This window comes from Ranitomeya imitator, chromosome 1, assembly GCF_032444005.1.
Source record: "Ranitomeya imitator isolate aRanImi1 chromosome 1, aRanImi1.pri, whole genome shotgun sequence".
Taxonomy (NCBI): domain Eukaryota; kingdom Metazoa; phylum Chordata; class Amphibia; order Anura; family Dendrobatidae; genus Ranitomeya; species Ranitomeya imitator.
In genome coordinates this window covers 139,713,905-139,727,853 of record NC_091282.1, presented here as the reverse complement: position 1 = coordinate 139,727,853, position 13,949 = coordinate 139,713,905, and the positions used below count along the sequence as shown (strand labels likewise).

General features: G+C 41.2%; 1 protein-coding gene across 1 annotated transcript in view; it reads left to right on the top strand.

The window, feature by feature from the left end:
- The first annotated feature begins 6,557 nt into the window (after positions 1-6,557).
- Positions 6,558-13,949, top strand: part of EDIL3 (EGF like repeats and discoidin domains 3) — a 1,157,741-nt gene continuing 1,150,349 nt past the window's right edge. The window contains exon 1 of the mRNA XM_069751317.1: positions 6,558-7,205. Within this exon, the coding sequence (XP_069607418.1) occupies positions 7,139-7,205 (67 nt within the window). The 5' untranslated portion in view covers positions 6,558-7,138. The remainder of the gene's footprint in view (positions 7,206-13,949) is intronic.

The window sequence follows — 13,949 nt, the reverse complement described above, 5'->3', positions numbered from 1 at the left end:
AGCATGGAAAAGTGATATCAGTACACAGAAAGCTGCCAACCAGTGATGTGGACGGGATTGTACAGGGCTCAGCATTCAGAGATCTACTAGATCTTCAGCATGTAAAACAGGGATTGTATAGAATGACAGCATGCAGACCAGCAAGTAACTCATCACTGTATTCGAGATCTCTGCCCTTGCACCATGTTGCTCTCAGATCACATAGTAAAAATATGCAGATTCCCTTTAAGTCATAAGCATTGTAATGACACCTTTAAAGTGGTTGCTGGCTGTTTCTGATATAGCATTCACCTGAATGTGTGAGTTGCAATGCCATACAAAGCCCATAGGTGACATTGGCCGCGCTTCTTGTAAGAATCTGACTTTCTTGAATCCCAGATAACCTTGTTCATGTAATCATTTCCAAAGCTTTCTGATTTACAGTCTAAATATCCCATCCGTAATTCCCAGGACCCTAGTACTGCATATCTGCAATGTTCTCTGTATCTATCAGTGAATTGTGTTGCGGGAGTATTCCTAAAAATCAATTTTTAGAGATATAATATTGCAACCGGAACTGATATGAGACCCGCTACCGTGTCCATCTGAGTTACATGTTCCATAAAATAAGATTACGAAGCTTACTGCATGCATATATTACATTTACCAGCCTATCCCTGTATGAAATGAATGCATATCCTTAAATGGGGTTTTGCTAACTGTTCCGCCATCTTCACAGCATGCCCCAGATATTTTCTCGCTAAACGTTCTTACAATTACCATACCATATCCAATTGAGACAATGCTATAAACACATTACATCTTTATACTGGGAGACTCTGCAGAAATGCAATAAAACAAAAGTAATACAAATCAAATTAAAATGAGACTACATAATCCCTTCAGTGTCAGATGGGCACCGAGGGTTGTACAGGATCCCGCTACTGGTGCTGCTGGCACTGGAAGGATTAAACATCCAATATGCATTTAAAGAAGGATTTAATTCACAGAAAAAAAAAGTCTTTAAACTTTAATGCAATCTTAGTAAAATAGAGGAAAGAGGACGCTTGTGCTGAAAGTGTTACACAGAATGCACCAGGAGCCATGACAATTCACAGGTGACAGAGCAATTCTGCCGCACTAACAAAGGACATCTGTGACTTTCAATGAGATTTCTAGGGCTGTGTATTAAAGGGAACAAAGGAGCCTTCCTGACATAGCCGAGAGCAGCCTGTTTCTTGTCAGGCATTGAGGAGCTAGTAGTTATGGTATAACCTTGCCATGTAGTCCTCCTACTGTATATTAATCCAATTTAACCTCTAAAAGTACAAAGACTATAGGTTGTGTTAGAGAATTACTGCAAAATAACTTATCATCTAGGAAATACTTATCGGAGCAGCTATTCTCACACCTGTATGTCGTGCCGTTTCTGTGCCCTCCCTTAAAAATGAATTGGCAGGTGTTGTTATCATTCCCTTATCAAAGTAGTGTGTCCCTACCCAATCTGGTGCTTGCTTTGTGAAAACCCTATAACAGGATTTATTACCAGTTTGACTTCTACCAATCAGTCAAAACCCACTTAAATATTTTTGAAGCCCTCCTCATGTCACTAAAACAGTTGTGGTCTATTGAGGTATGGAAAGCACAGAACCTCTTGAGGTGTCCTCAGGCATCTAGAAGCACGGCAATAGCAGCAGATCCAAAAAGTGTTGTAAGATTGCAGTTTGGGCACATTGGGTTGATTTTTTTTAAGATGTAATAAGAAACAGTTGCACAAAAATATTGGGACCAGCTATGCCAACATGGGCGTAGCATGTGTGGGACATGGGCATGACCGGGTGTCGTTTTATTGTAACTTACTCCAGAAATGTATGCCGGGGACTGGCATTCATTTCTAATGACAGCGCACTCTGGATATCAGATGCCGAAAACGCCGCTTAATGAATCAGGCAGTGCACTCAGGCGAGCACTTTATTAAGACTGGCATGTACTAGGTATACATCCAATATATATGTCCCCCATCCTGGGCCCATCCTGGTACCTATGTCCCCCATCCTGGAATATATGTCTCCCATCCTGGTATATATGTTCCCCATCCTGAGCCCATCCTGGTATTTATATCCCTTATCCTGGTATATATGACCCCCATCCTAGACTGTATGTACCAGATAAAGGTATATATGTTCCCCCTTCCTGGTATATAGGTGCTGGTGTCAGCAGGCCCCATCCTGTTATATATGTCCCTTATATAGCTGCTGGCGTCAGTGGGCCCCATCCTGGTATATATGATCCCCATCCTTGCGTACAGTATATGTCCACATCCTGGTATATATATCCCCCATTTTGGTATATATGTCACCCCTCCTTGAATGTATGCCCATCATACTGGTATTTATGTCCCTCATCCTGGAATACATGTTCCCTATTCTTGTGTATATGTTCCCCAACCAGGTACAGTATATATGCTCCCCATCCTGGTATATATGCTCCCCATCCTGGTATAAATGTCTTACATCCTCTGCCCCTCATGGCATATATAACGTATGTCCTCCATATAGCTGCTGGCGTCAGTGGGCCCTATACACCTCTGGACCTGGTTGAGGTTGCGTATTCTGCGACCATGATCATTACATGACTGTTTATACCCCTCTTGTAAAGCACTATCCACTGTGTACTGGGAACACTTCACAGGTCCTGCCGCTTTAGGGATTCTCTGACCCGGTCTTCTATGCATCACAATTTGGCCGCTATCAAAGTCTCTGAAATCATTCTACATGGTTAATTTTCCTGCTTCTTAGGACCAATTCACACATCAGTTTTTAATCTTGTGTGTAAGAAACCCAACAACCCAGTTTCCTGTATTTTGGGTCCGAAGGGCTGTTTTTACCATCCGTGTGTCATCTCCTTTATACTATAAACCTAACCAGTCGGTGAAAAATACCTGCCATGCAAATATACTACTTCTTTAACTTTTGAAGCCTGAAACATAGTAACATAGTAACATAGTAACATAGTAACATAGTAACATAGTTAGTAAGGCCGAAAAAAGACATTTGTCCATCCAGTTCAGCCTATATTCCATCATAATAAATACCCAGATCTACGTCCTTCTACAGAACCTAATAATTGTATGATACAATATTGTTCTGCTCCAGGAAGACATCCAGGCCTCTCTTGAACCCCTCGACTGAGTTCGCCATCACCACCTCCTCAGGCAAGCAATTCCAGATTCTCACTGCCCTAACAGTAAAGAATCCTCTTCTATGTTGGTGGAAAAACCTTCTCTCCTCCAGACGCAAAGAATGCCCCCTTGTGCCCGTCACCTTCCTTGGTATAAACAGATCCTCAGCGAGATATTTGTATTGTCCCCTTATATACTTATACATGGTTATTAGATCGCCCCTCAGTCGTCTTTTTTCTAGACTAAATAATCCTAATTTCGCTAATCTATCTGGGTATTGTAGTTCTCCCATCCCCTTTATTAATTTTGTTGCCCTCTTATTAATTTTGTTGCCCTCAAAACGATTGAAACGATTCAAAGAAGCGACAAAAGACAGAACACATGCTCAGAGATTTTTGGTGACATTGATGTGCATTATCTACATTCTTTGTAGCCAATTTTTAGTAAATTTTGATTGAAAAAGATGCCGTGTGCATTATTTTTAATTTCCTTTCTGCTTAAAAGTATGTATTTTATTATCTTTGACTAAAATTACATTTTTTTGCAATTTGGTTTCATTAAAAATTTTGCACTGTTTGGCTTTTCAGGCTGTTTGCTTTGTTGTACAATTACTGAATACTGAATGAAGTAAAATAATAATCTGTTCTGAAGCGAGTTTGTAAAACTTTTATCAATCTTTTATTGAGTTCCTCTCAGCTGATTTATAAAAACCAAACCAAAGAGATGAACCTAGGCAGGGTTCTCATCACATTTTACTTTACGTTTACCTTACATTCAGTGGCTCCATCGGGGCTTATGTCCGAACCCCCTACAAAACAGGATTTGGGCATATGTGCTGGCAGGGCTATTGAGCATAATGTATGCTCTGTTGTGGGGATTCAGATGTAAGACCCAAAGGAACACTTAAAATTAAGGTAAAACATGATGTGAACTCAGCCTAAGAAGCTCAATAAAATATAGATAAATACAGTTATAAGAGCTATAACCGGCCTGTCAGAACAGGCCGACTGACGGCTTCTTAACCATCTCATACTGCGGCAATTGACAGTGCAAAATGGAGACTATAGAAGGTAAATGGTGCAAACCTGTAATGGGCTGGGTGGTGGAACCACTGTGTCGGGGTTTAAGCAAAGCCTGGAGGGTTGTAACCATGAGCCTCACCTGATCTGACCTCAGATACACAGCGGCATATGATACCGTGAAAGACAAAGGAGGTGGACCAGGTGCTACACAAGGACTGACCTTGGGTAGATGGCAGCTGACCCCGTAGGGAAGGGCAGCTGGGATGGCTGGAAGGAAGGTCCAGTAGACGCAGGCCAGCGCTGTAAAAGCACGGGAGTCACAGATGCAGATGAGACCAGCTGATGGACAGATGAGCACTAGCAGGTGTGGCTTGACCGGTTGATCTAGAGATGAAAGTTGGCAGGTGCAACTGGATCAGCTGATGTAGAAATGAGGACTGGCAGGTGCAGGATGGACTGGCTGATCTAGAGATGAGCACTGGCAGGTACCGTTGGTCCTGCTAACGTACAGATGAGCACGGGCAGGTGCAGGTTGGACCGGCTGATAGACAGGCGGGCAGCATGGCTAATAGACAGGCAGGTACACAGGAATACAAGCACTGGGACCTGAGAACTAACAAGAGTGTAAGTGTATGTGCACACATAGAATGGTCCACGCTGCGCCTTTGCTGCAGATTTATCACGGATTAACCGCGTTTTTTTTTGTGGATTTCACTGCAGTTTTCCACCTGCTGTTTTCTATTGGAGCAGCTGTAAAACCGCTGCAGAATCCACAGAAAGAAGTGACATGCTGCGGAATGTAAAACCGCTGCGTATCCGCGTGTTTTTTCCGCAGCATGTGCACAGCGTTTTTTGTTTCCCATAAGTTTATATTGTACTGTAAACTCATGGGAAACTGCTGCGGATCAGCAGCAAAAATCGGAACGTGTGCACATAACCTTAGAAACAAACTTACGACGTTGCACAAGCACCTCCCTTCAGGTAGAGGCGCTTTAAATAATGAGTGTCTCCCAGCCTTTGGCTGGGGACATTTTAGGATGGAGCTCACTGTCCCTTCAAAAGGATGGGACTGCGCACGTGCCTTAAGCAAAGTGGCCAGCGATCTGAGCGCACCCTGGGCATCAGCAGCCGGAGCAGGAAGTAACAGAGACCGCGGCGGTGAGTAAGTCGGCGTGTCTGCCAGATAAGAAGGGCAGAGGGCACAGATGCTTGGAGCTACAAAACCCAATTGAAAATGTAAGTACATTTTAAATGTCCATAGTCTTTCATGTTAAGGGTTAATGGTGATCAGTGTAAATTTCTTTGCTCCTTAGTATTAAACAGGGTCTTTCTAAATGGAGAGACTCCCACCATAAAAATGAAGCCGTGCTACCAGAATGGTGCGCCATTAATTAAAAGGCAGTAATCAATGGAGACCAACTGTTCATATATCGACCTCATAATTTATACATTTGTCATCGGTCTTTACCATCAGACCTTGATCCAACTTCAAAGGAAATGGCTAAAATATTAACATTCCCTCATTTAATGTTGGTGTCAGAATCACTCCTGGTGGCTATGGATCAGATCGTTATCTTCAGCAAATGTTCAACACCTCTACATATATAAATCAGTACACCCATTCAGAAACTACTGTGACCTGCAGCCGCTGACAAGCATTCCAGTAAAGTCAGATTTACACAAACCTTTGCAAAATCAGCCATTTTCAGTGCAGAAATGAATGATGATTTTTCATCTTAATGTCATCGGTGTGTCCGTTTTTTCACGTTCGAGTGCAGTTTTGCACATTTGTGTGCACTTTCTTCATGAACAATGTAATAGCGTTATCTATATAATTCTAATGCATCCCTGAAAAACTCATAACGTATGGGTTCATACGTAACCCATATTGGATCTGTCTGTACGTGATAAACTTCAATAATAAAAGGTCAGATATATTTTTTCCTTTATTATTGACATGTCTCTATCAGGAAACGCATGATGTATGGATGTATTGGTGACCTATATCGGATCCGATTTTTATGCACCCATTGACTTATAATGGGTGAGTCTGATCCAGGACACTGATCAAAGTAGTTCTGCCATTTTTTTATATCGGTCTGTGTGGACTTGCATTAGTCAGTGTATCAGCATCAGATCCGCACATGGACATTGAATTCGTTTGTCTCAACGATCCCCTAAAGAGCCCGGTCTCCGTCCCTGCATTATTCTCCGCACATTGCTGCAGTAGGATCTCTGGATAGAGTGTATACTAGTGTGATCTCCATGTGACAAGTGTTATATTGTGATGATTGTGTTGATGGTTATCTCTGTATTTATCAGCCAATGTTGCAGTGGAAGGACTCCCCCTCCTTTCCAGCAGCCTCAGCCATTCTGCCTGCATGTGAAGCAGCCCAGCCACACCAGTTTCATGCTACTGGGATAGTTGTGCACCGTGCATGTAAATCTGTGCACTGATCTCCTGTGCTCAGCATCCTCCCAGCCTCAGCTCCCAGCCATCACAGGCTTGGATCCTCTCCCTCCAGAAGAGCCGCAGCTGCTGCTCCCCTCCTCTCAGGTTGGAGTGCCTATAAGGCAGGAGCAGAAGCAAAGCCCAAGTGAGGAGGATGAAGTAAGTCAGCAGGAGGAGCAGGTGTCTGGGCGGTGCAGCCACGTTCCCTCTTTCCATTCTCTTTCCCAGTCTCTTCATTCATTCTCCCAGCAGAAGGAGCTACTTGTCTGATCGAAGGCAGAGGAGCCGGCACGTTGCCTGTGTTTGTATACACAGCGCTCAGCTGTCTCCTTGTCCTCAGACCATCGGATATAAATCGCACCTCAGGCGCAGTGACTACTCCTCTCATCAGCCGCTGACTGTGGAGGAAGGAGTTCTACACAGCTGCACATTCCCCTTATTGTACCGGACTTGGGCTTCCTTGGAGGGATCTTTTACCTTGGTTGTTGTGACCCCCTCAAAAACATGATCTTTAAGGAGGTGACAAGCCTCCTGCTGAGTGTCAGCTTCTGGGCACCACTCCTAGTGACAGGTAAGTGGAGACTTTACTGTGTGACAACTTCATCGCTTCCATCAGAAGGTGTAAGGTGTCGTGCAGGGAATTGAGGGGGTGATTGGGCACAGGAGGCGATGAGGTGGTGCTGGATCGCCATGTGGATTACCCCCTGTGCCATCTGCAGACCTGAGTCTGGCGAGCAAATGGTGTATAATGAGATGATGGCGAGAGAGCTTAATCGTAATCCCTATCAGGGGTTAGAAGGATTTAAGGAACAGTCTTTGTGCTTCCTTCTGGTGATGCAAGATGCAGCCATGCTTGGAAATGAAGCTTATGGAACAGTCCTAAGTTATTTTATCGCTTGTGTCAGGTCATGTAGTCTCTGATGCAGGTAGTAGCATAGGGAAACTAGTAGGAATAAGGGATGAAAATTGAAGTATGCAATAAATAATGGCAACCAAACACAAAGTAAATAGCAAATGTTAGGATACCTTTACATGCACAATGAATCCCCTCCATGTGCATTCATGTCTTCCAGGCTTCACACCTGTCCTGGATCATTGTCTTCCACCTGGTCAGTTCTATTTCCAGATTTCCTAAATTCCCTTTTCCTCTTGCCTCAGGCTGCACCTGTGCTCAGCACATCAGCACTAGCTCTGGCTCTGTCTTCTCCTGCACCTGTTCCCTGTTTTGATCCTCCACTGATCCTGCCCCAAGCACTGCTTAGACTTTTTACCCCAACCTGGACTCCCTCTGCGCTGTACCCAATGCCTTCCAGAGACCTATCTGCTCTCCATGAGCACTGTAGATGGAACAGCTCCTTAAGTTCCCTAGGTGGAAGGGGGAAAGGTCTTGTTAAATACACCGATTCGTCTTGGCTTGTAGGAGTTGGTCTAAGGATGAAAGGAATGGATGAGATTAGTGCTTACCAGACTGTGTAGTTCGTTTTCACTGCCTGAAAGATAATGAAGCCTTTGGGGCTTTAAATTGTGTGAGCAGGCGCTGATCTGATCTCCCAAATTAATATAAATATCACAATGGGAGTGACCGCATCCATAAAATAAATCCCTTCTCCCTTAGTACTTCTGCCGCTTCATTTTTCTACGTTGTCAACCTCTGTTCCGATGAAGAGTTCTGCTTTAGAACATCTGTATCAATCTGCGGAAAAAAAACACCATTAAATGAGAGGGACTGCACAAAAAAAAAAGCCTGGATGCATTTTGTTTATTTGGCAACAGTGCAGCATATAGATTTATCTTGTAAGGAAACAAGTCTGCAATCAGTAAAGCCAACACTGCTGCCATTAGATTATAGATTAGAACAAAAAGTCAAAAGGTATCCGGAATAGCTTTAATAAGCACTTGAGCTCAGCAAATGAGTCCTCTCTTAAGAGACATATTTTCCGGAGTGTTTCTTGGTATTGATTGACCCTGCACTTAGGTCCAGAAATGAAAGGAAGTTTATTTCCCCCACCAACCCCCTCCCTGTATACAACCTAATAGCCACCCGCTCCCCTTTCCGGTAATTCCCTATAGCCCTTTAGTTTAGTTGATGAGGGCAAGAGAGGTCTTAAAGGCAGCCGCTGCAGATTTACTACTCATGGTCATGGTCAGGCCATTAAAAAACTGATTAGTTTATCTCATTCCATTTCAACTCTGCTTATAGATGGATGGATAGATAGATAGATAGATAGATAGATGGATGGATGGATAGATCATTTTCATTGGGTATGAAACATAAAGGTAGACAGTATCAGACAGTCTAGCTGATGTTTTCAGAAGCTATTATCCTATTAATACCATGAGACGGGCAGATGTATGACATACCTAAGGTATGACTCTATGGAGCCAGCGACTAATGATTAGGAAGTGATTCATATCATTTGCATAAATTGCCATAAGAGACTCTAAAGACTACAGAATTTTCATAATTTGGACAAAAAGATGCCTCCCACACCAGTAACTGCCCTTCTGAGAAAGGGAAAACCAAGTTGCTATTGTATTTCTTTTGTTACTTCTTTTGTGTGATAATATGTATCCTTTTTATATTGCATTGTGGCAGATGTTAGTTCCATCACAGCATATTCAGACAGATGTTATTTTAATGATGCTACACAGTATAAATAGAAGGCGACTTCATAGATTGGAAGAGGAAAAATGAGCTTCATTAACATGGAAACGATTGTTGCTGCTATGAGCTGGGTTTGTGGTTTGTTTATGGAACTGTTTAGTTCTTTTCATATAAACTCTTGCTGCTTCTTGCTGTTTCGGGAACCATATCCATAGGAGACAGAACTCCGACATTCCCTCGATATTCTAGGGTTATGGGACTCCTTATTTTGCTATGGGGTCATTTCTGCTTTAAAAGGAAAACCAATGGATCAGTCATCAAACTGAATATTGTATTAGCTCTTTAATAATTCACCAACATGGGGCAGTCGAAAAATTCAATAACATTAGACACGCTGGCAGGAAACACGTGATATTATGCAATCTGTCACAGTGGCTAACGCTCATATCCTAATCCTTTAAGCAAAATGTACCCCATTATGGTCTAGACAAATTCATTTGTTTTCCAGATTGACTTCTCTGGGTAACTTCAATTCACTGCTCTGTCTAAAATGAACCATTGAAAGCTTGAGAGTTGATATTATTCACTTGCTGTGAAACCCACTCGTCAATTAAATATTCATTTGAAGCAAAACCTACTTTTTCATCCCTTTTTTTTATCCATCACAGATTTATAATTTTTAGGTAATGTGATGATCTCTAATCTAACATTTACCAAAGTATTAACATATCTATCCTTCTTTCTTTCCGTGAGAGATGATCAATCAGTTTAATGTAGTCCATTCTGGAAAAAAAAACTGCATAATGAAATCCGATTTGGAAAATAGATGATTTCTTTCTCTCGCAGGAAAAGATCTCTTTTATAACAAATGCCCAATTTTCCTAACTCAAAGTTGATGACTAAAAAAGTTTCAAATTATGATATCTGATTTTTAAGTACCTTGGAATGCCAATAGCCTGGCCAACGAGCTGTAAAATTGAATGCCGTCCTTCCTTAAAATGTGTTATTTGCCAAATTACTAAGGCTTCTAGGTTTAGTGCGCTTTAACATTTACATTAAGGAACAAGTCAAGATGATTTTCTGTTTTCCCGATGAGTGAAAACTAATGGAATTTTTGAAGTCTGGTCGGTGCCCACAGTAGCCTCGCATTTAAGTGCTTCCAAATGTTATCTATCCTTAAATAAGTAGCCAAATGGACTGTAGCGGTTTTCAATTTGAAGCTGGTATTTGTCATTTATGGCTCACACAACCAGTGCCTAAACTTTCTTTTCTATAAACTTATAAGATGATGGCATTTATATCAACCAGTAATGGACGTGTAGAGCATCATGGAGAATCAACATGTCTGGCTTTTCAACTGTGGTGCAACTCCAAGACTGTGCTCACAACTGCAGGCTAGGTTGGAGATAGTTTGTGTGTGTGTGTATATATATATATATATATATATATATATATATATATTATAGTCTAGTTTATGTGAGACAGATGTGTATCAGACATTTTTAATCTCCGTTCACTTCTGAGTTCTTATTTTCATATTTTATTTTTCATCATATGAACAGAGATCCTAAAATAATGGAAGTTCAAGGCCCCCTGCATGCAAGGCACCAGCAGCACCAGACAGACCCCACTGACTTTAGTAGGGTCTGTCTGGTTCCTGTGATGATGCGTGAAATGTTTACACCATAAAATAGTGCATCGTGCTGTGTAGTTTTGTTTGTTAGTTTTAGTTGGATCTACAACAGGGATGTGGACATTACATGATTGTCATCGCATCATCAGATTTCTTATCATAGAGTGATGTATATTACAAGTAATACTCAGTATTTCGAAAATGACCATTTATAGGTTAAAAAGGTTTTCTGGACTGAGAAGAAAATTCTGCTGTCATTCTACAAGACTGCAGATTGCTTGGCGATTCCTGTGTATTCCCCGGGTCACGTGACCTCATTTTGCGGTCATATGCTACCTAGACGTAACCAGCTCTTCTCAATAGAAGTGAGAAGCACATGACTCTAGTCAGCGCCTGACCACAAGTTTGCAAATCGCATCCATAAAGTCACTTGACTCACTACTAGAGCACACTGTCATGGTGCGTACGCTGTCATCATTCCGCAGTGTGAAGTCACATAGTGACTGCAGACTTTTCTTCCAAGCCCATAGATCTCTTTAAATAGTGGTCAAAATCAAATGTACATTTTTTCAACAACCTAGTCCAGAGATTTTGTACACAAAGTTCCCTGTATCTATACTCTTTTTGGTAATTCAGTTGCCTTAAACATTATTATGTAAGGTGTTCACATCAGTTACCAAAGTGCCACAAATAAATTAGATTCTGATCAGCCAAGTCCAGTTGAATTTTAGCTCAACACTAGAGATGAACCGACCCCCTGGAAGTCCGGGCTCTGGTTCCCAACCCAAACTTTATTCCAAAGTTCAGTTTGAGTAACAAAACCCAAACCCAATTGAAGACAGTAGGTACTCGAACATTTCAGCTAGAACAGTTCTCCCTCTCTCTCACTTCCCTGGGAACTGTGAACATTGCAATGGACTTCCGGGAGAATTCCATGTTCAGTATTTATTACCATACACTAACTGTCCGGTATGAATCCCCGAAACGTTTAAGCTCGGGTTCGCTCTTCTCTTCTCACCACTGCTAAATAAACCAATAGTACATAAATGAACCGAAAACTACATGAGCATATTGAGCTATTCTTCATACCCAAAAGATCAGGCAATCCAGCATTTCTTGATAAAAAATGTTTTCTTTATCAGCAAATGTGTAAAAACGTAAAAATATTTAGAAATGAGAGTCCTCAGTGCTTGAGGTCCTGTATCAAAATGGAGGATACCAGAATGTACCGCATTTTTATGGAACTAAAACCTCCTGTATAAAAACGTAAAAACATCCAAATAAACATAGTAGCGTGGACTGAACTTACTTATTTCGAACAAACTTGCACTTAATCATGGTATGAGTCCCCTTTGTATCTGCAGCTTTAGCCAAGTTGTTTCAAATGGAGCATAATCTTACTAAACAAATGGATGAAATCTAAAGAAAATGAATAAATTGGCTAAATGTGGCAGAGATGAGAAGATAATAAGATTACCGCCAACTTTGTCTCTAGAAACAGCACGGTATAGAAGCTTCTCGTAAATAACTCCTGTCCTCCACGTCTGCTACACCTGATGCATGTCTGTAATTATCTTTCTAATAAAGGGCAATGGATAAAGCACACGGGTCAAGCTTCTGTCTCTTACAAGCGCTGATGCACAAGTCCTTGTAGAAAATGTTATTCAGATTATCACTTTTTTTCTATGCAAACATAATGCACATCCATAAATGTACTATGGTGAATAGTTTAATAATTTACATTATCAAAGAGGATCCATCGCTGAATTTTACAAGTTGACCGGACACTTGATGTAATAGTGGCTGCAGAGTGAAATAAAACATTATTCTCTCTTAATTTTGCCTATACATTCCGGAGATATTAGCAAAGTATTTGGTGCCTCATGAGTTAACTTTAGTTAAATTTCAGTCGGTGTTATCAGACAACTTTCACTGGGGGCATGTACTTCTTCTCCCTCTATGGGTTTCTGCCTGGTAACTCCCACTTGGACATAAACAAAAGTTAACTCATTAAGTGCCAACACTTTGATTGTTAAAATCTCTGCGACAGAGAGGCGAACTTAAGAAAAAACAAAGAAAAAAAACATTTTATTCTGTTCTGCAGCCACTCTTACATCTTTTGTCCAGCTCAGCGTAAAATTTGTTGAAAGGTCCTTTCTAATTTCCAGAAATATCTTCAAATATTTAAAAATACATTGTCTGCTTAGTTCTGATAATGATTTAAATGACACCTGTATGCTTTCACATATACAGATTCCAAAGCAGTTCACAATGCTTTATAGAATTACAATAACTTTCCAAAAAATGTCTCTCTCTGAAATTTCCTTTGAAGCATAAATGAAACAATAAAGTTCTGCTTTGAATCTGTGAATAGAATAGTCATGGGGCCGTCCAGCCCTCACGAGTAGTCATGCAGTCCTGGCCTGGAAGGCAGCTCCAGCATGGATGAAGAAATAACCAGTATACCTGTTGCAATATGCAATATTGTAAGGCGTTGTGTTGGCTTAGAGTCTAATTATGATGACAAGTTTACTTAGAAAAAGGCATCTGCTTTATTTAAAGCCAATATGGTGTACATTCAGGTCTGAAAGTCAAACAAATAACCAAAAAATATTATACTTTTGTACAAGAAATATCCCTTAGTCATCAATTTACTAATCCTGTGTATTTGTGAGAATAGCGTTGTTCCACCTCCTCCCACCTTTCTCGTCACATATCAGTGTCAAATGCCACTACACAAGTCTGTCTACAGCAGCCTCTTTCACACATACTCACGTAAGTGTGGTGGTCAAAGAGGAAGAGAAGATAGGATGTCCTCTCTGCAGGAATACATCCAAGTGTCCAGGAGGATTGTTGATATCAATGTAAAGGCTCACTTACACGAGTGTATTCATCAAACGAGTGCTATGGGGTGGTGCAGATCTGCATTTTGTTTTTCACATGCTGATATGGCCTAGAGGAGGAAGACCTATAAAGACTCAGACGTCAAGGTTAGATTTCAGAAAGGCAGATTTTAGGGAACTCAGAAAGAGAATCAGAGGGATCCAATGGCTGGATATCCTTAAGGACAAAAATGT